The 27,764-nt window shown below is 41.1% G+C and overlaps 1 protein-coding gene across 1 annotated transcript in view; it reads left to right on the plus strand.

Annotated features, from left to right (window-relative positions):
* PSTPIP2 (proline-serine-threonine phosphatase interacting protein 2) overlaps window positions 1–27,764 on the plus strand; it is a 77,579-nt gene that overhangs the window by 32,899 nt on the left and 16,916 nt on the right. Inside the window, exons 2-5 of the mRNA XM_019739716.2 lie at window positions 4,582–4,682; window positions 16,374–16,451; window positions 21,252–21,286; window positions 23,473–23,579. Of these exons, the coding sequence (XP_019595275.2) occupies window positions 4,582–4,682; window positions 16,374–16,451; window positions 21,252–21,286; window positions 23,473–23,579 (321 nt within the window). The remainder of the gene's footprint in view (window positions 1–4,581; window positions 4,683–16,373; window positions 16,452–21,251; window positions 21,287–23,472; window positions 23,580–27,764) is intronic.

A 27,764-nucleotide genomic window follows, 5' to 3' on the forward strand; every position in this document is an offset into this window, starting at 1 on the left:
TATTTCTGGTTTCTGTTCTGTGCCATTGGTGTATTTATCAATCTTGAGGTTAGTACCATACTGTTTTGATTACTGTAACTTCATAGAAAATTTTGAAGTCAGGTGGTGTGAATACTCCAGGTTTGTTCTCTTTAAAAAATCGTTTTGCCTATTCTAGGTTCTTTGTAACTCCACATAAATTTTAGGCTAACTTGCAAATTTCTACAGAAAAGACTTTTGGGATTTGGGTGGCATTGTGTTGAATCTATAGATCAATTTGAAGAAAATCAACATTTTAATAATATTTACTCTTTCAATCCACAAACATGGTATATATCTACCTTTATGAGGTCTTTCATTTCTTTCTGCAATGCTTTGTAATTTTCAGTGAAGGACTCTTGTATAACCTCTTAAGTATTTATTCCTGAATATTTTGTATATTTTATGCCATTGTAAATGATGTTTAATGATTATTATTATTATTTTGCTACTGGTATGTAGAAATACAATTGATTTTTGTATGTGGACCTTGTAAAATTTATTTATTAGTTTTAGTAATTTTTTGTGGTAAATTCCCTAAGATTTTCTATGTTTACATTATGCTGTCTGCAAGTAAAGGCAGTTTTACTTTTTTCTTTCCAATATACAGAGGGTGCCAAAAAAATGTACACACATTTTAAAAAAGGAAAAACCTGTATTAAAATTTAATACTCGATATATACCGATAACAAAAGATAAATACAAGTCATGTATATACATTTTTTTTGGCACCTCCAGTATAGGCCCTTTATTTCTTTTTCTCGCCTTATTTCTTGCCTATTTCTTCCTTATTAGGAGGAAAGTGTTCAGTCTTTCACCTTTAAGTAGATTGGTAGCTGTAGGTTTTTGTAGATGCCTTTTGTCAGATTGAGGACATTGGTATTTTGTGTTTTCTTTTTCCTCACTCTCTTGTTTTTTGATCAACTTGGATATGGGTTTATCCATTTTATTAATCTTTTCAAATGACCAACTTTTTTCCCCATTTATTTTCTCTATTGTGTGTCCATTTCTATTTTATTGTGTTTCTCTATTTTTATTTCCTCCCTTCTACGTACAATAGGTTTAATTTGTTTTCCTTTTCCAGCTGTATAAAGTCACTATTTTTAAAACCTTTTTTCTTTTCTAATGTAAGCATGTAGAGCTATAAAATTCCATATGGCATAAGCACTGTTTTGCTGCATCTCACCGATTTTGATGTGTTGTTTTCTTCACTATCAATTGGTTTGAAATATTTTCTGATTTCTTGGGTGAATCCCAGTCATTTTAAAAGACTCAATTTAAATCTTATTTCTTTTCTTTTCTGATGACCCTAGCTCATTCTCTGTTTTCTACTTCATTTGTTATATCTTATATACTGTTTTAGTCTCTAATTTTCCTTGTGCATACACCTTTGTTTTATGTACCTATTTTTTACTGAATCCCAAATGAGTAATAGGCTCCCTGGTTGCAAGAACTCTATCTTATGCTGGCTCTGCAACCTTTTCAGTTCCTTGTCTGTAGTTGGTATACAGTTAACAGACATTTCTCAAGCACCATTAAGGTGGAAATTACTGTGGGTGATAAAGGTTGGGTATAATCCAGATACTCTTTAAGAAGTTAACTGATTTTTTAAAAAATGTTCACTAATGACACAAGATAGTGAATAATAAGAGCCAAGTGACAGGAGCAGGCATAAAACATTCCAGGCATTCAGAAGAAGGAGAAGAGAATATAGGGTGAATTATTTGAGGAAGACTTCAGAGACGAAATGGGATTTGAACTGGCCCTGAACAGAGGTGAGATTGACGTGAAGAGGAGATGCCGTTCCCATTGTCGGAGGGAAAAGCCTGTGCAAAGGTCCTGGAGTAGAAATGTACACTGCTTATTTGGAGGACAGGGAAGAAAAAAGCTGAGGAAGAGAAGTAAGATATAAGGTGTAGAGAGAGGGCTCTGATTACCAAGCCAAAGATACTGGGTTTATGGTTTGGCATACTCACTTGTGATGGCAGATCTATAATGACATCTTGGTGCTCACGTAGCGTTCTTTCCTACTTGGCCCTCCTGTTTTGACTTCTCCCAGTCAGAGGTTACCACCCATGCTCTGTGAGTAACATAGGAAGGAGTTTCCAGGCCAAGTCCTCCACAACTTCGAACTTGGCCTTGGGCACTCTTTGTTTTCTCTTGGGGATTTCTTGTCTTTGTTGCCTCTGTAGCCGTCAATTCTCTGAAGCAGCAATTCTGATTTTTTAAGGCTGGCAGCCAGGAGGCGGGTGATTTGGTTTGTTTCTAGGAAAACTTGGTCTAGCTCCACCCTCCCTGTCTAGCTCGAAGAATGTCTGCACCCTAAATTATGAAAAAGGAAACCACCTTTTCTAAATAAGTATCATAAAACTAAGAACCCAAGTGTCTTCTTCTGGGAATAGCAAAGCACTTCTTTCTACAAACCATCATTGATATTGACCCTCTGGACCTATTCATTCACGCAGGAGTCTTTGTTTTCATTGTTCTCTCTAACACATCTGGCTGAGAACACCCTGGGCATTTCTATCCTAGAGAAGTTTACTGTAGTTAAGCCGAATTTTTTTGGGGGGTACGTGTGCAGGAGTGGTCCAAGACATGGAAGAAGCCACAGTCAATTGAAGTAGGCCTGGGACAGCAAGGCTACTCACGTGGCGGACACCAAACGGCAAATTCAGGAGCTGAGCATTTGGAGAGCCCAGAGGAGGGAGCATTGGGGCTACTCGGAGAAGACTTCCGGAAAACTTGGGGTTGGCGGGGCTGGATTTGGAGGGGGTATTATAAACGTCGTCTTAGAGTTGTCACTGAGCACTGCATTTGGGGGGGGGGCAGTAAGCAGCCTACCTGCTGGGACAGAAGAGTGTGTATGGAGGGGGTGCGTGGGGAAGTGAAGCTTTGGTGGGCGCTATTTCTTTAGGCTTCCCAAGGCTTTCATCTATGCTCAAACCACAGCCAGAACCCATGGAATTAAGTGTATTTTTTACTTCGATTTATCTATGTGCCCACGTGTAAAATTTATTATAATAATATATTTTTAAAAATGCAGTGAGTTACAGCCAGTTTAGTTAACGAATGCCATGTTGAAATCGGGCTCAGACCTTGGTCCTGCTGGTTTTTTTGGGACCACTGTCTGCTCAGCCAGGTCATGACAAGTGGCAATATAGGGAAGAGAGGAATCCTGCTTTTTCTGGTAGAGAGGTACCTTCTGGTGTCCCCCACCACTACTCAACAGCCACTCCTCCCTCTGCAGACTGGGGGCTGGGAAGGGATGGTCTGCCTGGGCTGGGTTGGGAGCGGGGTAGCTCAGATCTCCCAGAACAGGGCACTTTCAGAGGCAGCCTAACCCCCCCCCCCCCACCCCCGAGGGACTGGAATCTGAATCAGGCAACTTATTGTACTATAGAAACCAGGAAACCAGATTCATTAGGGCACACTTTAGGGAGTGTTCTTTAGTACCCCTGAGCTGTTGGTTTGGGGAGCTGAGGGGACTCCTCCCCGCCCCTACACTCACTGCAGTTCAAGCTGTTGTTTCTCAGTCTGGTTGTGTAGGACACAGCTCCCTGGCCCATGCTGGTATTATGAGCCTCGTGCCCCCCCCGCCCCCCCCAGGCAGTCTGTCGGCAGTCAGTTGTCTGCTCATGGCAGCTCACAGTAGACCCGTTGTTCTATATTAGCTGTAGAGGGCACAGCTCACTGGCCCATGTGGGAATCGAACCGGTGACCTGGGTGTTAGGAACACGGTGCTCCAACCACCTGGGCCACCGGGCCAGCCCTGTTACTTTGGTTTTTAAAACGTATTGCATCTGGATCTACTGCTTTGAGAGACTTAGGCAACTTCCTCCAACCTCAGAGCACATAGTAGAATAAAATAGGAACACACTGCTAATTTAAAATTAAAAAAAACAAAATTCCTTTTCCACAAATTGGGCCCAGTGACCTATGCAGAGCATGCTGGCTGGTGGGCTCCCCTCTGTGCTTCCCCTTGGAAAGCCAGCTTCCCTCTCCCACTCCTGGGGCCTGGCTCCTGGCTCAAGGCTGCTTGGCCTTTGCAGCCATACCTTCCACCCTCAGATGGGGCTTATTGGCTATGGGAAGAGACGTCATGGCCAAGTTTTGTGACATGTTTAAGGACAAAGCGAACGTTGTATAGCTCCTGGTTAAAATGGGCCTGTAGTGTGAGTGAGTTCCCACACAGCAGGATGAAGGAGCACTCTGCAGAAGGCTGGAGTGCGTGCCCAATTCCTGTTCTCAGTCCTGGACTGACGTAGGGCCCAGGTGGGGGCCCAGACTGGGGCCTGAGCCAGGTCAGCTCCCTCATCCATGTGCCTCTCAATCCTCTGTCACTTCCTTCCTGTTTTGTGGTCCTTCAGTTTCATAATTTTAGAAACTCTTCCACAGCTCTTTGCATTCTTACTTCTTCTATTTTGTTCGTTTTGGCCACACATGTCTTGGAGGTAATGACGCGTTTTAGGAACTTCCCATTGCCAGCTTCCCCCATCGCTTCAGGCCTCGGGGATTCTGTCTGCACTGTGCCTGGTCTGACACATTGTCGTTTTTTTTCACCAGAGTCCGGACATCCTCAGCACCATTGGCTATGACAGCATCATCCAGCACCTGAACAATGGCCGCAAGAACTGCAAAGAGTTTGAAGACTTTTTAAAAGAAAGGTACATGCTGTTTCCTCTCCGAAGACAGAGGGGAGGACAAAATGCTCCCATACAAACAAGGAACAAGTCACTGTTTCTTGTTTGTGTTTAATGGTTCACAAGACCCTTTGCTGTACGTTATGGAACAATCCCCAAGCAATAAATGGTATCTTTGCCCTAAAGTTCTTAGAAACCAGTTGGAGAGATAAGATGTATAAATGAAGCAGCAAACAAAATATAACAAAACATTAAGTTGTGTGATACCCAGGGCCCTGAAGGACCTCACGGGAGAGGGAGATTGTGGAGTACTGGCCAAAACGGGGTGGGGTGGGCTTCATGGAGGAGGAGATCCTTGAGGTGGCCCTTGGTGGGTGAGGTGGATTTGACAGGTGGAGGTATCCAGATATCTGTGGGGGAACAGCAAACTTGGAGATGAGAATGAGAATGACCCATGTGGCAGAGGGGGGTGGGGCAGAGCCTGCCTCAGAGACCACAGGGGGCCAGGGAGCAGTGACAAAGATACAGGACACATCATAGCACTCCAGAGGGAAGCAGAGCTTGGTGGTAGGGAAAGCTGGCTTGGTTCAGAGGATTTTTTTCCCCTTTTATTTATTTTTTAATGGATAAGATGTATTTTTTTTTTAAATTCTATACTTAATGGGGTGAGTTCATTTTGTGGAAATCTTGTTTATCCAGAATACTCCATTTCCCAGTGATTCTGGATAAAGGAGTTGCTTTAGGGGAATTTTTGGCCAAAGATGCACTCCGTTGGTGGGTCCCAAAATAATTAACAGTCCTATTTGTCAGGCAGTGAGTGAGAGAGTCATATTTTGGAGATGCAGACATCACAGTGTTTTCAGTCAAGTCTCCTTATTTTCTACTCAAGAGAACATTAGGTCACAGTGAGCTCACACGGGTAGTTGCCCTTGGATGGTGTGGCCTCTCTCCTTGAACTGATTCGAAGGCCACTCTGCATCTTAGGAGGCGTGGACAGAAAGAGGACTATCCACTGTCAGGCTCCATGGAGCTGGTCACTGTACCTCCTCCCCTGAGGGACCAGCCTCTCTCTTCTACTCAAGATGGTTGAAGGTGGTGACATCAAGTTACAACTTTCCTTTCTCTTGGTGGGCACTGGAGGCAGGCTTCCTCCTTTTTTCAACAGAGCTCTGTCAAAGTAGCAAGCAATCAAGTGGTCCATGACTAGGCAGGAGATAGAGACACAGGACACCCCTTGCTTTTGTGTTCCTCCAGTTAGGGCTTTTATTAGGGCTTTTATACATTTCCTCCTGGGAATGCCCCTTGCCATGCATCCATAAAAGAGGTGTTGGTTAATGGCCGAAGCTTCCACTACCCAGGCAGGACCATCCAAGGGTCCCCTGGCACAATGGGATGGTGGTATAAATCAGCAGTGTTCACATTTTTTTTTAATGTAACCCTCAGTAGAAATACATTTTACCACATGAAACCTATGTAACTTTACTAACCATTGTCACCCCAATGAACTTTAATTAAAACAAAAAAGTAGGGGCCGGCCCGGTGGCTCAGGTGATTGGAGCGCGGTGCCCCTAACGCTGAGGTCATCAGTTCGAGTCCCACATGGGCCAGTGAGTTGCGCCCTCTATAGCTAAGATTATGAACAACGCCCTCCCTGGAGCTGGGCTGCCATGAGCAGCTGGAGGTCGGCGTGGGCTGCTGTGTGCTGCCATGAGTGGGCAGCGTGAGTGGGCAGCAGCTAGCGTGAGTGGCCGGCAGCTGGTGAGAGCTGCCATGAGCTGCTGTGAGTGGGCGACCAGTGACCGACTGCCTCAGCCAGGGGCAGCGCAAGGCTCATAATACTAGCATGGGTCAAGGAGCTGTGTCCTATACAACTAGACTGAGAAACAACGGCTTGAACTGGAGTTGGGGGGGAGGCGGAAGAAGGGGGGAAAAAGTGAAAAAAAGAAAAAGAAAGAAATTTTACACTGTCACCCAGTACACACATGCATAAAACAAAAGTTTAATAAAACATTACTACCCTATAATTTATGCAGTTCTCTTTAATTAAAAAGTGCTAGTCATGACCCATTGAATTGACTTATAGTTCCCAAGTAGGTTATGACCCACAGTTTGAAAAACGCAAGTCCTAATAGAACCCAAAGGCTAAGACCTCACTTTTACAATGTTTCACAAAAATATATGGGAAAGAGGAAAAAAATACATGTACATTAAAAAGGATTACATATTTATACTGTATTTCTAGTATGTGGTCATTTTTCTCCAGGAGTTTCAGAGTAAAAGAAACCAATCCCATGTGCTCTGATTTTGAGGAAGAATCTGCTGGCATCAGGTCAGAGAGTCAGATATGTATGTATGCCCTGAGTGTGGGTATTTGAGGCACCTGAGCAAGTAGCCTGCCTGGTCTTTGGTTTTCCTTTCCTGGCAGTGTGCTTGCCTGAAGGAGGCTGCTGCCACTGAGGAGAGAGTATGCATTCCCCCACTATGTTCTGTTCAGGGGTGATTCATGTGAAGAAGTACTGTCCTCTTCAGATTTTGGGGGGTCCAGCCTTTCCTCTTGCTCTGATGAGAGTGGGGTGTTTGTGGGACCTGAAACTTGGTCTGTTGAGTCTGGGCCATAGTCTGATGTTGCTGAAATGTCCTCCTTGGGTCTTGAGCATTATTTTACTGAACTGCGGTAAATTTCATGTGGAACCCTGGCATATTCATATGGGCTAGAGGCAAACCACATACAAACATGGGCCAAGATAACAGCTGTCTGTCATAATTGTTTATTATTTTGAGTTCATCAAGTGTGATACACATACAGTTATAAAAATTTTATATTATGTGGCTAAATATGCCTTATATTCTAGTTTTGGGACATCCCCACCCAAAGAGTCAAAGTCCTACCATGGACCTCTCTAGAATTTCTGGTAACTTAACCTGCCCGGGAACAACAAAGGGAAGGGACAGATACTGCACCTTCAGGGTGAACTCCCTCTGTGACTGTCCCCTGGATGGAATCCAGGACTATGACCCTCCATGCCACATTTTACCTCCATTATGGAAACTAGGAAGTATCCTTTGCCTGGCTTATACCCTGATAGATTGCAGTCAATCCATTTACACTCATTTGAGGATGGACAGAACAATCACCACAATGCAAGGTGTAGTGTCGGATGCTGCTCTGGAGTGGGCAGGAATGCTCCTCATCTTTCATCTGTGTTGCTGATACCTGGGCCATGTCTTAGCACATGCTCTGTAGCTGATCAGTCCCCAGTAAGTCCTGCATGACTTATTGTAACACAGCGAGTAAGTAACAGAACAGAGTAACAAACAATCCATCAGCAAATTGCAAATTTGCCTAGTTTACCCTTCTACCAGCTGGAGAGGCATGATGAGAAAGATGATGACAATCGTATCAACATCTGAGTAGCTACATAATAACAGCCACATATTTGTTACATAACAGCTACATAAAAACAGCATTTGCTATGTGCAGTGCTAGGAGCTTTGTCTCAGTACCTCCATTACTGTAATATTGAGGTTTATACACTCCTTTGAAATATTCCCCTTTGACGCACATCAACTGCATGAGGTATTATTATTTCCATTGTCTTTGCATGGAACTGTAGCTTTTTAAATGAGGTTGGATAAGTCATTTATCTGGGAACCTAGAAAGTGACAAACTCTAGAACAGCTCCAAAGGTCTCATTCACTCACTCAGACCCTGTATTTATGACTCATCAACTCTGGGCCGAAGGATAGGATGGGTTTGTTTCCAGCACAGAGACCTTCTCTCCCTCTCCCTTTTCTTCGGTTTCGTACATCCTCACTCATTACACTACTCTCTCTGTTCCGGCCAGACTGGTTTATTAGGAAGCATACTTTGCGTGTCTCTGCGTCTACATCTTTACTCCATTATTTCTCCACCTGGAATGTCCTTCGTCCTCGATGCCTAAGTAAATTCTCCTCATCCTTTAAAGTCCAGGTCGGGGTGCCTGGTTAGCTCAGTTGGTTAGAGCGTGGTGCTGGTAGCACCAAGGTTGCCAGTTCGATCCCCGCATGGGCCACTGTGAGCTGCACCCTCCTTAAAAAGTAAATAAATAAATAAAGTCCAGGTCAAATTTTCCTCTTTTTTTCTTTAAAGGAAGCAGTCTACCAAACACTCCAGTCTGAGGTCATCCACAGGGTAACAATTAAAATGAACCTATCTTGTCCCTGGTAGCCCAAGCCTCAGGTGGGGCCAGACATTACATACTGAGCTCTTGCTAGGAGCAGTGAATGAGAAATATGAAAATGAGGATAATCATACTGCAGAGGGTAGCTGGGGGGTGATTAAGTGTGATTTATTCACAGTTGCCATTTATTGAAGGTGTGCTAGATACAAGCAAGCTACTATGTATTTTGCATCTATTATAGCTCATTTAATTCTCGTAAAAACCCTGTATGGCAAGTTTTATCGTCCCTATTTTACAATTGAAGAAACTGAGGTTCAGAGAGGTGACGTGACTTGCCTAAGGTCGGACAGGTAATCAGGGATGGATCTGGTTTCAAACTTAGGAAAACTGGCCCCTGGATCTGTGCGGTTAACCACTCCAGTATGCCTCAGACCCTACCTGGTACACAATAAGTGGTGCGTAAAAGGTCCCCATTGCTAATATTGTTACATTGACCCTAGAAGGTAGGTAGGGAATATATCATTAGCTCCATTTTACAGATAAGAAATGTGAGGTTTAGTAGGGGTTTCAATGACTTACCAAGATTACAAAAGCCATAAGTAATGGAGCCAGGACTTCCATTAACCCCATGTCTAATGGTTTTTCCCACTTTACTTAATGGTCTCCTAAGATGACTGGGTATATTCTCTGAAAGGGGGTTTCTCCGGGAACTTGGTGGCCAGGTCAGCTTTCTTAATAGTGTGTTGCAACACAGTCCTGAGTAGGGAGGAGGGAAGCATGTTGTAGAACTTTTATGCCTGGAATTCTGCACCGTTTGTAGGTTAGCAGCTATACCCACAGACTGGGGGATCCCCAACCCCAGTGCCTTGGGACTCTGTGCTCTTCCCGTGAGCTCCTGTACATCCCAGGGTTCCTTTTTAGGGTGAGGTCAGCTTGCCCTGGCTACAGCTCTCATGCTGGGATTCTCACAATGGGTCAGCAATCTCTCAGGATGGGCTTAAGAAGGACAGATTGCCAGGGTGGGAAGGACAGATTTGCTTAGACATTAGCATCCTGTGGACAAGTTACAGTCAAGCCATTGTGTCCTGCATGAGTGTCCAAGGGCTGTCCTAATAAATTGCCACAATCTGGGTGGCTTAAAACAACACAAACTTATTCTCTCAATCTAGAGGCCAGAAAGCCAAAATCAAGATGTCTGTAAGATTATGCTCTCACGAAAGCTCTAGGAGAGAGTCTGTTCCATGTCTTTTTCTTCGTTTCGAGTGTTGCTGGAAATCCTGGGTGCTCTTTGGTTTGCAGCTGCTAACTCCAATCTCTTCTTCCATCGTCACATGACATTTTTCTTTTGTGTCTTCCTGCCGTATTCTTCTAAGGACACCAGCCGTATTGGATTAAAGGTCCAACCTACTCCAGTGTAAGCTCAACTAATGACATCTGCAATGATCCAATTTCCAAATAAAGTCATATTCTGAAATACTGGGGGTAAGGACTTTAACATTGATAATTCCGGCAAGGGACTGTGCTTGGTATATACAGCAAAGATGAGCAAGACACCTAAGTGTCAGGTTTTATAGCAAAAGGATTTCCTCTTACACACCCACTCTGACCTTGGGGTTGCCTGCAGCCCTGGGTTGAGGATCAGCCTGAGGGAATGCAGACCCGATGGAAACGGCCAGATCTGACAGCGTTTGCTGTGCGTCACTGAAGGGGAAATGGCACATGGATTATGCCTGGTGTGGGAGTTTGAATAGGGGAGGGGTCAATGTGAGCTGGAGTTTTCGGGGAGGGCTTTGTGAAGGAAGTGTAGGCAGCTAAATGCTTAGAGGAATAGTACTCCCTCTTCTGTTTCCTCTACTGCTTTGTACATTTTCATCATGGCCCTCGTTACCTGGTGGTGAATGAAAGTATTGGTTTACATCTCTCCCCTCACTGGAGTATGAGCTCCTCTAGGCAGCTCTCGTGTTTCAGTCATCTCTATATTCTCCTAATAAGATGCCTGGCACATAGTCGATGTTTAATAAATGACAAATTGATGAACAGATGAGAGGGAAAATTTGGATAGATGGTAGGAGGGCGATCTAGGTAAAGGCTTACCTCTTCTAGGGTAATTTTTGTGAAGTCCTAGATTCCTTCATTGGCTATAGGTCCCTAGACTCCACTACTTTCCAATTGCTGGGGAAATATCTTCTCAATTTCGTGGTTGTTCCCCTGATTTTATGAGGATGACATGTAGTTTCACCTCCATTAAAGCCCCTGCTTTCTCCAAAGAGCGTACCATTGTGCTTACTGGGACTCATTACTCCCCAGGTTCTAGGACTTTCCATGGGGCTGAGATGCTGTCTATGGTGTGTTTCGATTCATGGTACCTTCATCTCATAAGAAAGGGATTCAGTAATTTCTCTTCCTGGAAACCACAAAAGATTATTGAGAAGTCTTTTATTTTTTTTAATCGTTTTTATTTATTTACTTGCTTAATCCTTCTTCCTTCCGCTCCACCCAGCCACCCTCCACTCCAAGGAGACTTTTTCTTTGTTGGGGAACATTGGGGAACAGTGTGTTTCTCCAGGGCCCATCAGCTCCAAGTCGTTGTCCTTCAATCTAGTTGTGGAGGGCGCAGCTCAGCTCCAAGTCCAGTCGCCGTTTTCAACCTTTAGGTGCAGGGGGCGCAGCCCACCATCCCATGCGGCAGTTGAACCAGCAACCTTGTTGTTGAGAGCTTGCGCTCTAACCAACTGAGCCATCCGGCCGGCCCGAGAAGTCTTAATGAATATAATCCTGAAAGGAGAAAATACATGCACATTTTAAATATACTCATATGTATATTTTAGTGAAAATGGCCTTAACATCTTTTTACATGTAAAAATATTAAATGTTCATTGTAGAGTGTCATAAATTTTTATGTAGATATGCTAATCCAGTTCCCCCTTATCTGTGGTTCCCCCTTATGCTTTCTGCGGTTTCGTTTACCCATGGTCAACCACAGTCCAAAAATATGATATAGAAAATTCCAGAAATAAACAGTTCATAAATTTTATATTGCACGCTGTTCTGAGTAGAGTGATGAAGTCTCACACTGTCCTGCTCCATCCCAGGAGCCTGGGACATGAATTATCCCTTTGTCCAGCATATCCAGCCTGTATACATTCCCTGCCTGTTAGTTGCTTAGTAACCATCTTGGTTATCAGATTGACTATTATGGCACCACAGTGTTTGTGTTCAAGTAACTGTGTTTTTACTTAATAATGGCCCCAAAGTGCAAGAGTAGTGATGGTGGCAATTCAAATATGCCAGAAAGAAGCCATAAAGTGCTTCCTTTAAGTGAAAAGATATGTATATATAAGAAAAAACATTGTATATAGGATTTGATATTATCCATGGTTTCAAGCATCCACTGGGGATCTCGGAGATCCCTGGGGAGAAGGAGGAGACTACTGTATTGTGAACAGAGATTCAGAAAGGTAGAAATACTGTAGTTTCTAGGGAGTTAAACTGCATCTTTTCTTACAATTAGAGTCACTTTCAGGTGCATTTCACTTTACATTACTAGGAACTGGCAAAAATTTTAGAAATAGAATCCAAGAGTAAAGGCTCAAGAAAAAACAGGATTCTAAAAAACAAAACAAAAAAACACACACAAAAAACAGGATTCTTGCTCAAACTGTAGTAGTGAAGGTAGTGAAGGGAAGTATGATATCAGATCAGAAGGGCATGAAGGAGAATGCACTTTCATAGTCTCAGCGCAAATAGATAAGGTTGCCCATGGTACCCAGAGCAAGATGAACCCAAATGACACCACAACCATGCAAAAGTACCTTGACCAACAAAAGGGAGGGTGGCAGAGAGGGAGGAAAAAAGGGGGGAGGGGAGGGGAAGGAGGAAATATGAAGTCAAAGAGAGCCAAAGAACCACGGCTCATAACACAAGAACAGATAGACAAAACCAGTCCAACATCTGGGTAACTGATCCCAACTATAAGATTTACCAAAGGAAACAGTAAAAATATTCAGAGGTATAATCCAGGAAAATTTTTATGAAATGAAAAACTACAAAGCTCTGAAGGACACACCATAAACTAGGAAACCTTGATAGAGAGTAATCAATATTGATTATGATTACATAAGAATCAACATTAACATACAGCCTGGTTAAGTTATTGTATTGAATTGAAGGAAGAACTCTTGAAGTATCCAGGAAGGAAAAACAAAACACAACACAAGGGGCCTATACAGGAATGGGCAGTGGGGAACCAGCATGGCCCCAGCTTCTCTACAATAACAGATACTAGTGGAACAACCTCAGCAGAGTTCTGAGAGAAAGTTTAAGAACATTCATTACACCAGGAAGGTTGTCACTCAGATATCAAGGCTACAGATAAATGGTCTCACATATGAAAGAATTCAGGAAATACTGACCCCTCCCTCCTGCCCCAGAGCCATTTTGGCAAAAGACCACACACAAAGTGATGAAATTCACTCAACCAAGAAATGAACCAAAACACAAATCTTAGAGTTGGATAAGCAATAGTAATGGAACTGGTGGTGAACATCAAACCCATTTAAATAAATAGTTAAGACTAAGCAACCAGGAGGAATTATGATTGGAGAACAGAATGTGTTATAAATACAAATGAAGTAAAAATGTAAAAAACTACGTAGAGGAAGTGGAACTACAACAGTGCTCACCATCTGATCCTTTCGCAGTGTTCTGTCACACATCCAACACTGGCTAAAACTGAAAGAAGTAGTTAAATATCTTAATGTCTCAATCCTCTTACTTTCGTAAACTTTTTTTTTTTAATTTCAGAAGGATCTTTTAGGAGTTAATTATTCCTGTGGCAAAGAAACAATTACTTGAAATTCAGTAATTCCTTCAGTTTCACTTCAGTTTCCTTTTCTTCTATGAAATTCAAGTAAAATCGAGTTTAATAGTCTATTTAAAAAAACAAAACACGTAGAGTATGGTCTCATTCTTTTACAATGAGTTATGCCTTACTTATCTGTCCATCTTATCTGCAAAACTGCATAAAGAAATGTACAATACAATCATCACCAAATGTTAATACTAATTATTTATTTGTATTTTTTCATTACCAAAAGGTATTTACTGGGGAGGTGGGGAAAGGATTGCAACCCAGTATCCTGCAAACATGGTGAGCCATGTGAAAGTTCCGAATACTAATTATTTTTAGTTTGTGGAATTTGGGACAGTTGGTTCCTTTGTTTTTTTATAGTTTTCTTTTGAGCTAGTTATTTAAAATAATGAGCACATATTATCTTAATAAAATGGATAAAGTCATTATTTAGAAAAGACAAATGACAGAATGGGAGAAACTTTGTAACATATGTAAGAATAAGTGTTAATATTCATCACATAAAGAACTAATACCAAATAATAGGAAAAATGCAAAACACAATTTAAAAATCGGGATGATATGGGCATGTAACTTAGAGAAGAGCTACAGATGCCCAATAAACAGAAAATGATGCACAACCACCCTAGAAATCAAGGACACGCAAATTAAAATGAGGTCCTTTTTTTTCTTTTTCTTTTCTTTTCTTTTCTTTTTTTTACCTCTTTCCCCAGACTGGTAACAATTTAAAAAGATTGTTGATATCCAGTGTGGGTGAGGGTTTCTGGGAATGGAAACTCTTACATATTTGTGGAAGTATAAATTGAAAGGGCTTTATTGGAGGGCCATTTGACACTATTTTCCAAAATTTAAAATGCATAGCCCTCTTTTTCAGTAAAACCCACTTTCTCAGAAGTTCAGTCTTGGAGAAACACTCTCAGAGATCTCCATGGATATCTGTCCAAGGATGTTGCTTTACCTTTATTTTGGTAATAAAAACTGAATCAAACAGGGGGACCCTGAACTATGAAAACTCCGTGTTATGAACATGGTTTTGTATTACTGATAAGGAAAGTACTATATGATATGTTAATAGGTGGAAAACAGAACAGCAAAGAATGGAATGATCTCAATTATGTAATCCTAAAAAGTTATGTATATGTGAGATAAAGACATGTAAATGCAGAGAGAAAGCACTGGCAAGATCCGTATTAAGCTTAACAGTGGCTACCCCTGGGGACAGGTCGGGTTGGGCAAGAGCATGAAGGGAGACTTTCATGTTTTAGTCCATGCAATTTCCTATTGTTTGAATCTCTTGCAGTGAGAATGTATTCATTTATTACTTGTGTATTTTTTTTTAATTTGAAGAAAGTGGGGTAGACATGACTAAAACCCCGTCACCTGATAGAACGGTTTAGATAAGGCTGGGGCCGGGACACAGTGGAGATGGTGACGAACGGCAAAGGGGACAGGGAAAAGGGGGGATGAAAGGGTTATATTCAGTGTGTCAACAGACTTATTCATGCTACTACACCAAATAACGATCAGTTGCCTTCTTGAGACACACTGACTGCAGAGTTTATATTCTGAAATTCCCCTCTTTGGTACAATTCAGTTATGTATTTGAATTGACTGTGAATGAGGAACTCTATAGGATGGTGAAAGGGTACTTCTTTTTATGATTAGTTTCAGGTGTACAAAACAATATAATTGTTAGACATGTATACTCCTCACAAAGTGATAACCCTCCTCCCTCAATTTACTACCCCTCTGATAACGTATATAGCTGTTACAATTCCATTGACTCTTGTCTCTATGCTGTACTCCATATCCCGTGACCATATACACATATATATGAATATATGTATTCATATATATATTTAATTATAGATGACATTCCATAATATTCAGCTTTAGGTGTACAGTGCAGTAGTCAGACAAATACACAGTCCATGAAGTGTTCTCCCTAATAAGACAAATGCCCATCTGACCCCCTCAAAATCTTTACAATATTATTGATTATATTCCCCAAACTGTATGAAAGGGTACTCTCAGAGAAGATGGGAGGAGGGGTGGGTCTGAGTGCATTTGATGGAACTCTCCCTTCACTAAAGAAACACACATACACACATATTATATATATATATATATATATATATATATATATATATATATATATATATATATATATATTATACACATATATATAATTTGTATATATGTATATTATATATATTATATGTACTGTGTTTCTCCGAAAATAAGACCTAATGGGAAAATAAGCCCTAGCATGATTTTTCAGGATGACATCCCCTGAACATAAGCCTTAATGCATCTTTTGGAGCAAAAACTAATACAAGACCTGGTCTTACTTTTGGAGAAAGATGGATATATATATCCTTGGATCAGTTTTGCAAATTTAGTCTGTAACGTAGTAGCCTGTGCTGGTCAGGGGGCCGTGCTTGGTTTTGCTGTAATGTCATCCTAGGGACTACTACCTAGAGAAGACCACCTTAGAGATGAAGGCCACTGGTCTTTTTACAATTCTTCCCTGTTATGTAGAGGGAGTTTTGCATTTTAGAGACTGGTGTTATATCTGAGCGTCTACTGTGAAAGCTGCAATTTTGTCTGCAAGGGGAGTGCCGTGTGTCTTCACTGAGTGTCAGCCCTGAGAAGGACTCATAGCCCTCTCTTCTGTTCCCCTAGAGCATCAATTGAAGAGAAATATGGCAAAGATCTGCTCAACCTGTCTAGGAAGAAGCCATGTGGACAGTCTGAGATCAAGTAGGTGCCACGTTTCTTTCTGGTTTCCAGGTTGGCTGATACTGCCTGGAGCCCCTACCACTTCAGCGGACAGAGCTGGCCAGTGGGTAAAGAGTGTTGGGTGAAAACAGTTTTTAATGTTTTTTCTTATTTCCAGTTGTGACAAATATAGGAAAATAGAAAGAAGGTTAAAACAAACTTTGAAGCCACAACCCATTATTAATATTTTCTAAATTTTCCTTGAAGTCCTTTTCTATGTATATTTTTTCATAGTAGGATTATATTGTATATAATTTTATATTAGAAATTTAATAGAGGGACTTCTAAACACACACACACACACACACACACACACACACACACACACACACCCATATATAGTTTGTAATAACCATGAGAGACTGTCTTTCACGCTATTTTATAGTTCTTCCCACCTATGTGAGATTTCTGTATCACAATTATTTATTCTTCCATCATTCCTGGCTTCATGGACAGTCAGACAGGAACCTACCCTTAGCCTTCATAATTTGTTTAATGCTCTTCACCGTCACCATTTTGAAATTCTTAATCATTTATAAACAAGGGGTCCCGCAGTTTCATTTTGCAGTGGACTTTCCTTCTCCACAACAAACGTGTTGAGGGAGGCTTGGGAGAAAGTTCAGGCAGACCTTTGCAGGCCACTGGAGATGCAATCACATCCCATAGTGACGTGCATACTGCTTTGGCTGTGCTGTCGACAGCGGCCTAGGTGCCCTGAGGTCGGTGTCCTCTCAGAGGTGAGAATGGGGGCAGACATGACATTGCCCGTCCTCTTCCCTTGTAACCTGCACCCGTGTACGCACACACTCACGGGCATGCGCCTCCCAGACTGCAAAATACTGGATTATTGAAAAGGAGGAAACGTTGGAAGATATTTAAAATACTAATGGGTACATAAGCCTGAAAATGTATTATCCTCAGACCTAGAACATTGGTCCGAGGAGAATTTATTGATTGATTTATTGATCATATCTTACTTTCGATGCTGTGAATGAAAAAATTTAAAATACACTGAAGTGTAAAAAGACAACCACAAAGAACCCATCACCTAAATTTAATGATTATTCACCTTTGCCATATTTTCTTAATGTAATTTGGAGACTTTCTCCAAGTATTCTTGGTTCCTTTTAGTGATTAACTGTATTTAGAGATGAAACTCTTAAGTTCTAGCCTGGGTCATTGTCATGGAGATGTTCCTGTTTCTAGATCCTTTCAGGGGATACATTTTAAAAGCATGAGTTCATATTGATATTTCCAATTTCAATTTAACTTTACAGGATTTTACTTAGCTTCTTTAATTTTATACTTATTTCCTTTTGCGCTGAAAATCTTGCTTTCTGACAATATTAGCATAATTATTTGCTTTATATACTATATATTAAAATGTTTTAAAATAATAATATCAATATTGCTAGTAACAATAAAACTTCTGAATGAAGTTTAACGTTTCTTTGCAGTTCCTTTTGCTCTTATTGTTCACATGAGAACACTGAGTTCTAATGTCACTTAAAATATTTATTTTCTCTGCCTGATTAGGTAGCCCATTTCATACTAGTTTAAGTTCATTTCAGTTTGTTTTAAAATTTAAGGATGGTTTTCTTTTCCCTGTTTGATTTAGTTTTATTTTTTGAATATGTAAAACATTTACATGTTCACTGGTCAAAACTGTCCAGACTTGAATAAGTTGCACTGTCATTCCAGGAGGGTTTAGAAAATTTCAAGGAAGATTAGTGGGTCAGCTGATTAAAAACAAACCAACAAACAAAAAACCCCACCCAACTCTTATTCTTCATTAAAAAAAAGCATAAGCCGTTTGGGAAAATATCCAAACATTTTTGAGGGAGATGATGGAAAGACCCATATTCTCTCACAAAGCACTTCTTGGAAAAGCTGTTTAGCAGAATGAGTCTGATCCAAGATGGTATTTCTTATATTCTTACACATTTGAATTGTAACTTAGTAAATTCATAGAGAGACTCCCGCACCGTTCGCTTCTTTTCTGTGATAAAAGCCAGTCCGTTTTCCTTCTAAGAGTATACCTCAGAGCAGAAGACAGAACAGGATATGAGACCTGGGGACTTCATTATCAAGGGTGAAGTGAAACAGGTGACTTCTGTTTTTGTCATCTCCAGGATGATCTTTAGGAAGGTGCCTTAGATGAGAGTGCATGACTGCTTAACCATGGGCTAGGTAGGAGTTTTCACCTCATTAGCCACATTGAGAGACTCTGGCCTCTGAGGGGTCTTGTTAGGGTTTAAGGACAAAGTGCTTATTAAAAGGGTGATAGACTATTGTTTTTTGCACAGTAAAGGAGAACACCAGGCAGAAGAGGAGGTGGAGGTTGCTGCTACCAACCGCAAAGCTTAGATTCTATCCCCTGATGGTCATCATGTCCTGAACATGGGCAATAACTATTAAGTGATGATGTGAGACAACAAAGCTAATGACAAACTAAAGGGATATTGGGGCTACTCCGGTAGTGGCCCATCATTCAGTCACTTAAAATGGGAGAAAAATTTAAGACCCTGAACAGACTATTTATCTGTAAGCCTGGATTTCAACTCCATGACTCACAATAGGGCCAGATTTCCAGTTGTATCTGCTGCCGTATCCACCTTTGTTTCTTACTAATTCCAGTAATAAGTCCGCTCTTCAGTGATGCTCATTCATCTTTCTGGACCATTGATGCATTTGTTTGGATGTGGACACTTTTCCAGTGAACTGTGTTCCTTGAAAATTTGTATCCTAAAATGGGTAAAGTGTATGGAAAATGCGCAGTTACGTTTTTCTGCTTGATATATTTGTAATAATTGGAAATGTTTGTGTGAGAAAAGGCAGGGAGAAATAAGAACCCTTTGTTTAGGAATAAATAGACAAAGTGGGAAAAGTGAAATAGCTATCTGATAAAATATAAATTTCCCTACAAGTAATCAGCATATTTTAATATTAAATTCTAATGAAAAACAATTTTCCATTGAATTATGCTGAAGATACCAAGGAAGTGACTAATAAATTAGTCCACGTGAACTTTAGGGAAACACTGTAGGACTTCATCTTTATGTAGATTTGCTAAAAGCATTTTTATGTGAATGCAATTTTTATGTGAAAGTAATCCGGAGGACAAAAATTTTCAGGCTAAGTTAGGAACCAGAATCAGGGACAGCATTTTACTCTATCCAATTCCCAAATTCCTGTAATGTTAATGTTTGCAATGATGTTCTAGGAATCATTATTTTAAAGATGGCATTACCCATTTTCAGCTATATTAAACTGACTCAAATCCTTAAAAAATAGTGAAATAGCTAAAAGAAGGGGCCAATTGGAAAACAGAAAGGTTTTTACTTTGCAAAATATCAGAACTTGCCACATAAATACAGAAAATGATCCATGATCCTATGTTCTTGTGGCTAGGGGAGCATCAATTCACAAAGTCCCATTCCTACTTGAGTGGCTGGAGTGAGTCGAGGGAGATTTGCTTCCATGAAGGCAGCAATGAGCAAGAAAATTCCGAGGGCATTTTTTCGTATATCTGTTGGCCAGTGGCCAACATATGGAAACAACCAAAGTGTCCTTCGATAGATGATTGGATAAAGAAGATGTGGTATACTCGTATATACACACTGGAATACTACTCTGCCATAAGAAAAGATGAAATACCGCCGTTTGCGACAACATGGATGGATCTTGAAATTATTATGCTAAGTGAAATAAGGCAGACAGAAAAAGTCGAGAACCATATGACTTCACTCACATGTGGGATAGAAAACTGAAAGCAACAAAGGAACATGACAAACAAAGAAACAAAAGCTCAGAGACACAAACAGAAGTTTAGTGGTTACCAGAGTGTAAGGGAGGTGGGGGGATAGTAGAAGAGGGTAAAGGAGGTGAAATGTATGGTGATGGAAGGAGAACTGACTCTGGGTGGGGAACACACAATGGGATTTATAGGTGATGTAATACAGAATTGTACATTTGAAACCTATGTAATTTTACTAACCATTGTGACTGCAATACATTTAATTAAAAAATAGATTCCCAGGGCCAATTCACATCAGAAAGAGGTTTAATTAAGGAAGGATGGGAGAGAACTAAAACCATGGCCAAGGGGGAAGTCTACAGGAGGAAGAACCGTGGGTAGTAAGAGAGGGGAAGGGGAAGATTGAGAGAAGGTATGAAGAATGAGTCATGGCCTCCACAGAAACTGTGGGATAATAAATGTGTGTTGTTTTAAGTTGCTCACTTTGTGGTAGTTTGTTATTCAGCAATAGAACCCTAATACAATGTGTTTCGTGTCTGTCTCCTCCATTAGACTCTGAGGTGTGTCTGGTACCATTGACTCACCAGCATCTAACACAATGTCTGGCCCATAGTTGATGCTCAATAAGTATGTGATGCTTGATGAATGGATGTAAAAACAGGTGATCAGGAGCCAGAGTTTGAACCCTTCCTTTATGAGCTTGTCTCCGTATTTCTAATGACCATACTTTAGAGAATGACTGGTCTTCTTATTAGAAAGGGACTATAAGTCCTGTATTCACCATTGGGAAAATGAAGCATGAAGAATTTTGGCATCTACCCAGATGGACCCAGATAGTTGAGAGAGTAAGAAAGAGGAGACTGGACTGGATAAGCCTTGATCTTTTGCTGTCTTCTCAAGCTCACGGGCAAAGATGAGTCCACAGGCTCTAAGTTAAGATGTGGGCAGAGAGAAGCATGCAATGGCATAATAAGATTGTACAGCCAGTTTCCAGAACTGAAATTATACATGTGCTTGTTTTTTAGCACCCTGAAGCGGGCCCTTGACGTCTTCAAGCAGCGTAAGTGACTCTAACAATGTATATGCTGTCCTTGTTAAGCTCTGTGTCTGTCACCGAAGATGGGTTTTAATTTCAGCCAATCTCATATTGGGTGAAAAAAAGTTAAAGCCACTCCTAAGATGAGAAATAGCTCTGCAGAGTTGAAATGAGCCGGAGAATCCTCCACACCTGCGTATCAGGACGTGCATTTGCCTTCCTTAGAGCAGTAGTTCTCACACTTGAAGTCTAGGGTGAGACCCTGGCACTTTGGTCTTCAGGGGATCCTGCCCAGTTCTAATATTCCCCAGGCCTGTTACTGAGAAACTGCCTTTAGGATTTTCGATTCTTCAGAATACTTGCTGCTTCCAAACTAAGGATTTTACCAAGGCATAGTATGTACATGTGCTTACAGTGTTTCTGTAGTCAATTGAGTGGTTCTAGACCTTTGTAAAGGTTAGCTAAATAAATATTCATCTTAACTTTTCCATCGAAGGTGTCCTCTTCCCTCTTTAACTCATCAATGAATACACTTCTCAAGGTATATGCACAGTATCTTTTCATGTTTCTTTTGTGCACTGCAAGGCCAACCATGGTGGCCCAGTGGGACTTCAGCATAGGCTGGGTCTCCTAAGCATACCTATTTGCCATTACTTGTTTTCTTTTTTCCCAACAAGTGGTTTCATTTTTTTATTAAAATAATAAATATTTGTATTAAAAATTCAAGTGAGACAACTGACTATGAAGAAGATAGTACATACCTGAATTTTCACTTCTTACTGCTGAGCAGTTATTGGTGAATATGCCTCCAATGTTTTTACACAACACACACATACACACGTGTGTATCTATTCATATAAATGAATATGATTATAACATGGCAGTGCTTCAGAATCTATCCATTGGGGCATATGTTTTTAAAATGAAACATGTCAATTTCTAATCATGCTAGCAATTTGGTATGTATCTTTCAAGACCTTTTTCTATGCGTTTACAATTCTCAGTCTCTTTCTCTCTCTCTCTCTCTCTCTCTGCAGACATACACACATGTACAGACATGAGTGAGGTTTTATATAAATGAGATTATACCTCTCTATAATTTGCTTTTTCATTTAAAAATGTAGCAGAGACATCTTTCCATTTCAGTTCATATGGATCTACCTCATTCTTTTAGATTTAAAATATTTGATTTTACAAAATGCCAAGTTACTTCCAGAAAGGTTATATGGATTTCCCCCCCATCAACAGTGCTGTTTTCCCACAGGCTTGCTAATACCACAAATTTTCATACTTTAAAATTTTGCCAAACTGAAAGGTAAAAAATGATCTATTTCTGAGTTTTAAAGTTTCGCATTTTTCAATAGTTTAAGGCTGAATATATTTTCAAATCTTTATTGGCCATTTAGCAATCTTTTAAAAATTTTATGTTTTCTAACCAACTTTTTAATATTGTTTTAGATAGATAGATAGATAGATAGATAGATAGATAGATAGATAGATTTGCTTTGTGGAAACTCTTTTAATATAGCTATTTACTCTTTATTATATAAATTGCAAATATTTTCCAATTTGTCATGTATCTTCTAACCTTGCTCAGGTTATCTTGACACACACAAGCTTAAAATTTTTCTTAGCTCAGATCTATTAATCTTTCTAGCTTTAATGCCATACTTTAATTTATTTTTTCAGAACAAATAAGATAAAATTTTTAGTTTTTCTATTATAGAGGTACTTTGCTCATTGCAAAGATCTTAGAAACTAAGGGGAAAAAGTCAATAATAATCTTTCTATCCAGAGATAACTATTGGTAGCCAAAATTTTGGGGTATGACTTTCTTAAAAATGTTCAGGCATATGAGATGTGAGAGATCTTTCGTGGCCATCTAATAAGAAATAAGGTCAAATTTTCAATTGGAGCATGTTTACTAATGTCTCTTAGCATGTAAACTCCATGAGCTTCTTGCTGACCCTGGGCATACACTAGGTTAGTAACAATTAGTGGCAGGAGGTTAAGCTAAAGATTTGCTAGCCTTGATCCTGGTAGCTAGGGCACACGGACAGTCTCAAAATATGTTGGTGACCAAATGCAGTCAGTTAATTTAACCATTTGCTCCATATTATTTATATATATTTAAATTGTGTACAGTTTTGTGTATTTGAATTCAGATATGTAGCTCTTGTTTATTGTTTCTTTTTAAATTCTTTTTGCAGAAGTAGACAATGTGGCCCAATGTCATATTCAGCTTGCACAGACTCTAAGAGAAGAGGCCAGGAAGATAGAAGAATTCAGGGAAAAGCAAAAGATACAACGGAAAAAGGTGGGGTTTGCATATGTGTTAAGATGTTGCTTTCCTTCTGGCAGAAAACTCCAGGCTTGCTTTTTCATTAAACTCCTTGTCTCGGCTCCCGCCTTCATGCAACCATGCTCTTCTTTGAACCTATGAGATCATTTATCAGGGAACCATGTAGGAACCATTTATCAGGGGACTCAGTCTAGACCGTTATGCCTCTGTGCCCACTCACACCCCAGGCAAGTTCTATTTGAATTCTGGCAGGATTCAGGGGTCCAGCCTGCTTTCCTCTTCTTTTCATATCTGCTGCCACTATTGAAACTGACCGAAAGGGGAATCCCTCTTTCTTCAATAGAATCTAGCACATCCAAGCTGGTGGGCTCCCAGACCACACTCCTTCTGGACAAGGCACGAAGGGAGGGGTAAGAAGTGGAGGAGGCTCACATTCTCTTTCGAAACTATAATGTACTCCAACCTGCATATTTTACAAATAGGGAAAATGAGGCCCTGAGAAACCAAGTTCTTTTTGTGCTCTAAGCAGATGTGCATAGGTTCTTTTTTCACTGATGGGATTTACTCTGGCCAACTACGTGGAAGGAGATGGGAGTGAGCAAGTTAATAAAACTGGCGAACATTTGAGAAGTTAGAAGGATCAAGTGTTACTGTGACGAGACCAGCCGCTATTCTGACTCCCTGCTATTTTGTTCCTAAAAGACTTATATATTCAGGGTGGCCTGGCAGCCGAGTAGGACCCTCCCAGAGTTTTTGTTTTATTTTGTCTCCAAGGTTGGAACTCAGTTTCACATGGGGGACAAGCTCTTCCCTATCTGGTATCCAAAGATTTCCACTCAGGTCTCCACAGACAGCTCTGCATGGACTTTTTCGAAACTGTTCTTCATCCTGACTTTGTATTGTCCCAAGGTCGTTGTTTTTAGTGTGTGGAGCCAATAAACAGCCAGCTGTTAAGGTTGATGCTACCAATACTTTAGTGTAGCCTTGGTCTTGGTAGCTAGGCCAATGCTTCACGCAGGGACAGTTTCAATAAATGTTGGTGACCAAGTGCAACTTTACCTGTGGTTCTTCTAGCTCTTGGTGGCCACTTGGCATTTGGAGTGAGTGGCAGAGTCTTAAGATCCTGACTGCCTGACCTCTGTTGTCATTTCATGAAAAGCTCTTATAGCTGTGCCTCTTAACTAGGATGGAAGAGTGGAAACTAACATTTAAGGAATACCAGTCAATCGCTTTCACATAAATTCAACCTTCATGTACCAGGTCTGAGGGATCCATCTGGCCCAAAGTGTTTTTCAGAGCAAAAATAATATGTATATTACACCCACTCATTGGACGGTCAAACTATTTTTGGCTGACTGTGCCAGCCCTGCCCAACTCTTTAGAGGAATCACAATTTTTGAAGCCAAATGCCTTGGACAACCAGGATCTGTGCATACACAATTTCCACTAAGAGGAGAGGAAGGTCATTTCCTCACGTATTCAAGTGACCTCGGTAGCCCTCGTCATTTCAGAGAGCGTTTTGTTAATGTTGCAAGGCTGCACAAACTTCCCTTCCCAACAAGTTGCAAAGAGCAAATTTTCATAGCGAGAGGAAGGTGTTCTGAGTTCTGTTAGGCAATAGAGCAGCCTGTGCTCAACCCACCACTGCCATCCTATCCACCCTACATACTGTGCTCTCAACGGCAGGAAAATGCCTTCTTGGCTTTTGCGAAGTTTATTAATATATTTGTAATTACCTGTGTCACAATGAACTCTGGATTGTACCACTTCCGTATGTACATGCTTTTTTCTTAAAAAAAACATTCGAACTTTGGAGGAAAATGTGTCAATGCTAACTTCTCATTTTCAGTGGTCAAACCCTGCATGCCTTTCTTGGTCTTTCGCTTCTTGGAAATGAAGCCACTTCCATGTATTAAGGAAAGCCATCAAGTTGGTTTTGTTTAGTAAATGGGGGCAGGGAGACGTGGGTAGAAAGGCTGGTCAGACAGAAGTCTGTGGTGTACTCTCTTATACAACTAACACTATCTGAGAGTGGGGAACAATAGAGATGGGGGCATCCTTCCCTCACTGAGTATAGAGCGTAGCAAGAGAGACGGACGTGACATGGCCATCATGACAAATGATGAGTCTTAAATGGTAGGGGAGGTGAAGGTGCCACCTGAACATACAGTGGGGACACCTAACCTAATCTATGGGTCTAAGGAGGTCTCCTGGAGGAAGTGATCTTGAAGCTAAGGTGAAAGGCAGTGTAGGTGGGGGCTGTGAGAGAAGAGGCTGTCACTGCTGGGGGTTGGCAGGGAGGGAGAGTCTGTGGAGCCCTTCCCGGGAGGCTTGACGTCTTTCTTCCCCAGCCCAGGCCTAAGTCTGACAGGGACAGCACAGGGTCAGTTTCTCTCTCCTCTGATGCCCGTATGGTTTTACCGTCTCCGCTAAGATTGGGATGATCAGGCAGAACTTTGTCCTGCCTGTGTAGAGGCACCTGCTTTGTTACAGAGCAATGCTTCTAGTTTTCAGAATAAAGTCTGAGTGTGGGTAGACAGACCACTAAGCAGCTATTTCAGTAATTTACTGCAGGGTCATTTTGGTCATTTATACATTTCTTCTTCCTTTTTACCTTTTCTCTTCTCCCCACCCTATAGCAGAGATGATTGTGTTTTGCGTTACTGTGAGTTGTCAATAACAAAACAATCAAATTTTCATTGGATTTGGTCTGGGCAGAAAGTCTGAGTCCTAAAAGAAGGATTTCCCCAAGGACACCTGAAAGAGAACCCTTGACTTACTGGGGCCACCATGAGTGGGGTCACCCAATAAGTGAACATGGACATGAGGAGACTTAAATCGAGGTGGTGTAGCAGACAGAGCAGGACTTGGTGTCGCTGAGTGGCCTTGAGCAGAGGCTATAACCATCACCTCTTGGGACCCAGGGGTCACGCCTGTCAGGTTAGAGCGTAGACTGCTGCTCTCTAGGATCCTGCCCACCTACAGATGCCAGGAATTCTACAGATGCCAGAGAGAGGAATGACATGAAGTGGAAAGGGTTGGCTCATAGGAGAACTTTGTAGCCATCAGAGAGGTGTTTGAAGCAGGTGTTACGTAGAGCTCAGGGATAAGCAGGTCTGGCTTGGGCCGGAAACTATAAAATAGTAGCAGCTCCCAAACTGGAAGAATGGCAGTGTGTCTGTTTGGACTAGAAAGGACCATGGACCAGACCAACATTGCTAACTGATCTGCTCCAGGGAGCCTGGGAAAATCAAGAACCATTATTAAATAAATAAACCCAGCTCCTTCTACTGGCAGAGGCACATGGGCTCATGTGCACCACACAGCTCCCTGTCTGCGATGGCAAGGGTGTTGGAGCCCTGTCTGTTCTCTAGGTCAATGGTGTTTTCCCATTAGTAGGTGCATGGCTACTTCCTGGTCCCTCACTTTCAGCTGGGCTGGAAGATGACTCCTCAGTTCTCCGAGGGCCCCTTGGGGCTCCCCAAGGGAATTTCACATATTCCACAAAGCTCTTCTTCAAAGTGAAACCATTCCAATGATCCTATCCAGATATTTTGAAAATCTATATTTGTGTGTTATAGTAACAGACAGAAACTTAATTTTCCAAAAGAGAAGCCACATTTGAATGTCATCTTCAGTATTATTATTTTGCATTATATCATTTTGCACAAGAGCAATGTAATGTCCTTGCTTATTTTGAATTATTGCATCTCTTGGCCTTTTATGTACCCATTTGCTTTTATAGAGCCACAATGAGGATTGTGGTAGTTTAGGGTAATGATTAGGAACAAGGGCATCAAAATCGGGTTCCTGGGCTCAAATCCCAACTCTACTAATTGCTGCGTGTTAACTTTGGTAGATTAATCCACCTCAGTTTAGGGTCAAGAAAATAGTTAACAGTTGTTATGATGGATGACAACTGCTTAGTACATAATAATGCTTGATAAATGGGAACGAGGATTTTTATGTCTGAGAGGTACATTTTTGTTATTAGCTCTATTACCTTGACTAATAAATGTATTAATGTCACAGCCACAACAAAGAAATTGCTCCCGAATGAACTTGACAGAGTAGCTTACATTTCCTGGATTAGATGGAGTAAAGAGTAGGAAAACAGCTTCTAATTTTAGCTGTCCTACAAACATTTATTCCCTTCATACTGCCTGGGCTCCTTGCTGTTTAAGGGTGTACCACTGATGG

This window comes from Rhinolophus sinicus, linkage group LG09 (genome assembly GCF_036562045.2).
Source record: "Rhinolophus sinicus isolate RSC01 linkage group LG09, ASM3656204v1, whole genome shotgun sequence".
Classification (NCBI taxonomy): Eukaryota; Metazoa; Chordata; class Mammalia; order Chiroptera; family Rhinolophidae; genus Rhinolophus; species Rhinolophus sinicus.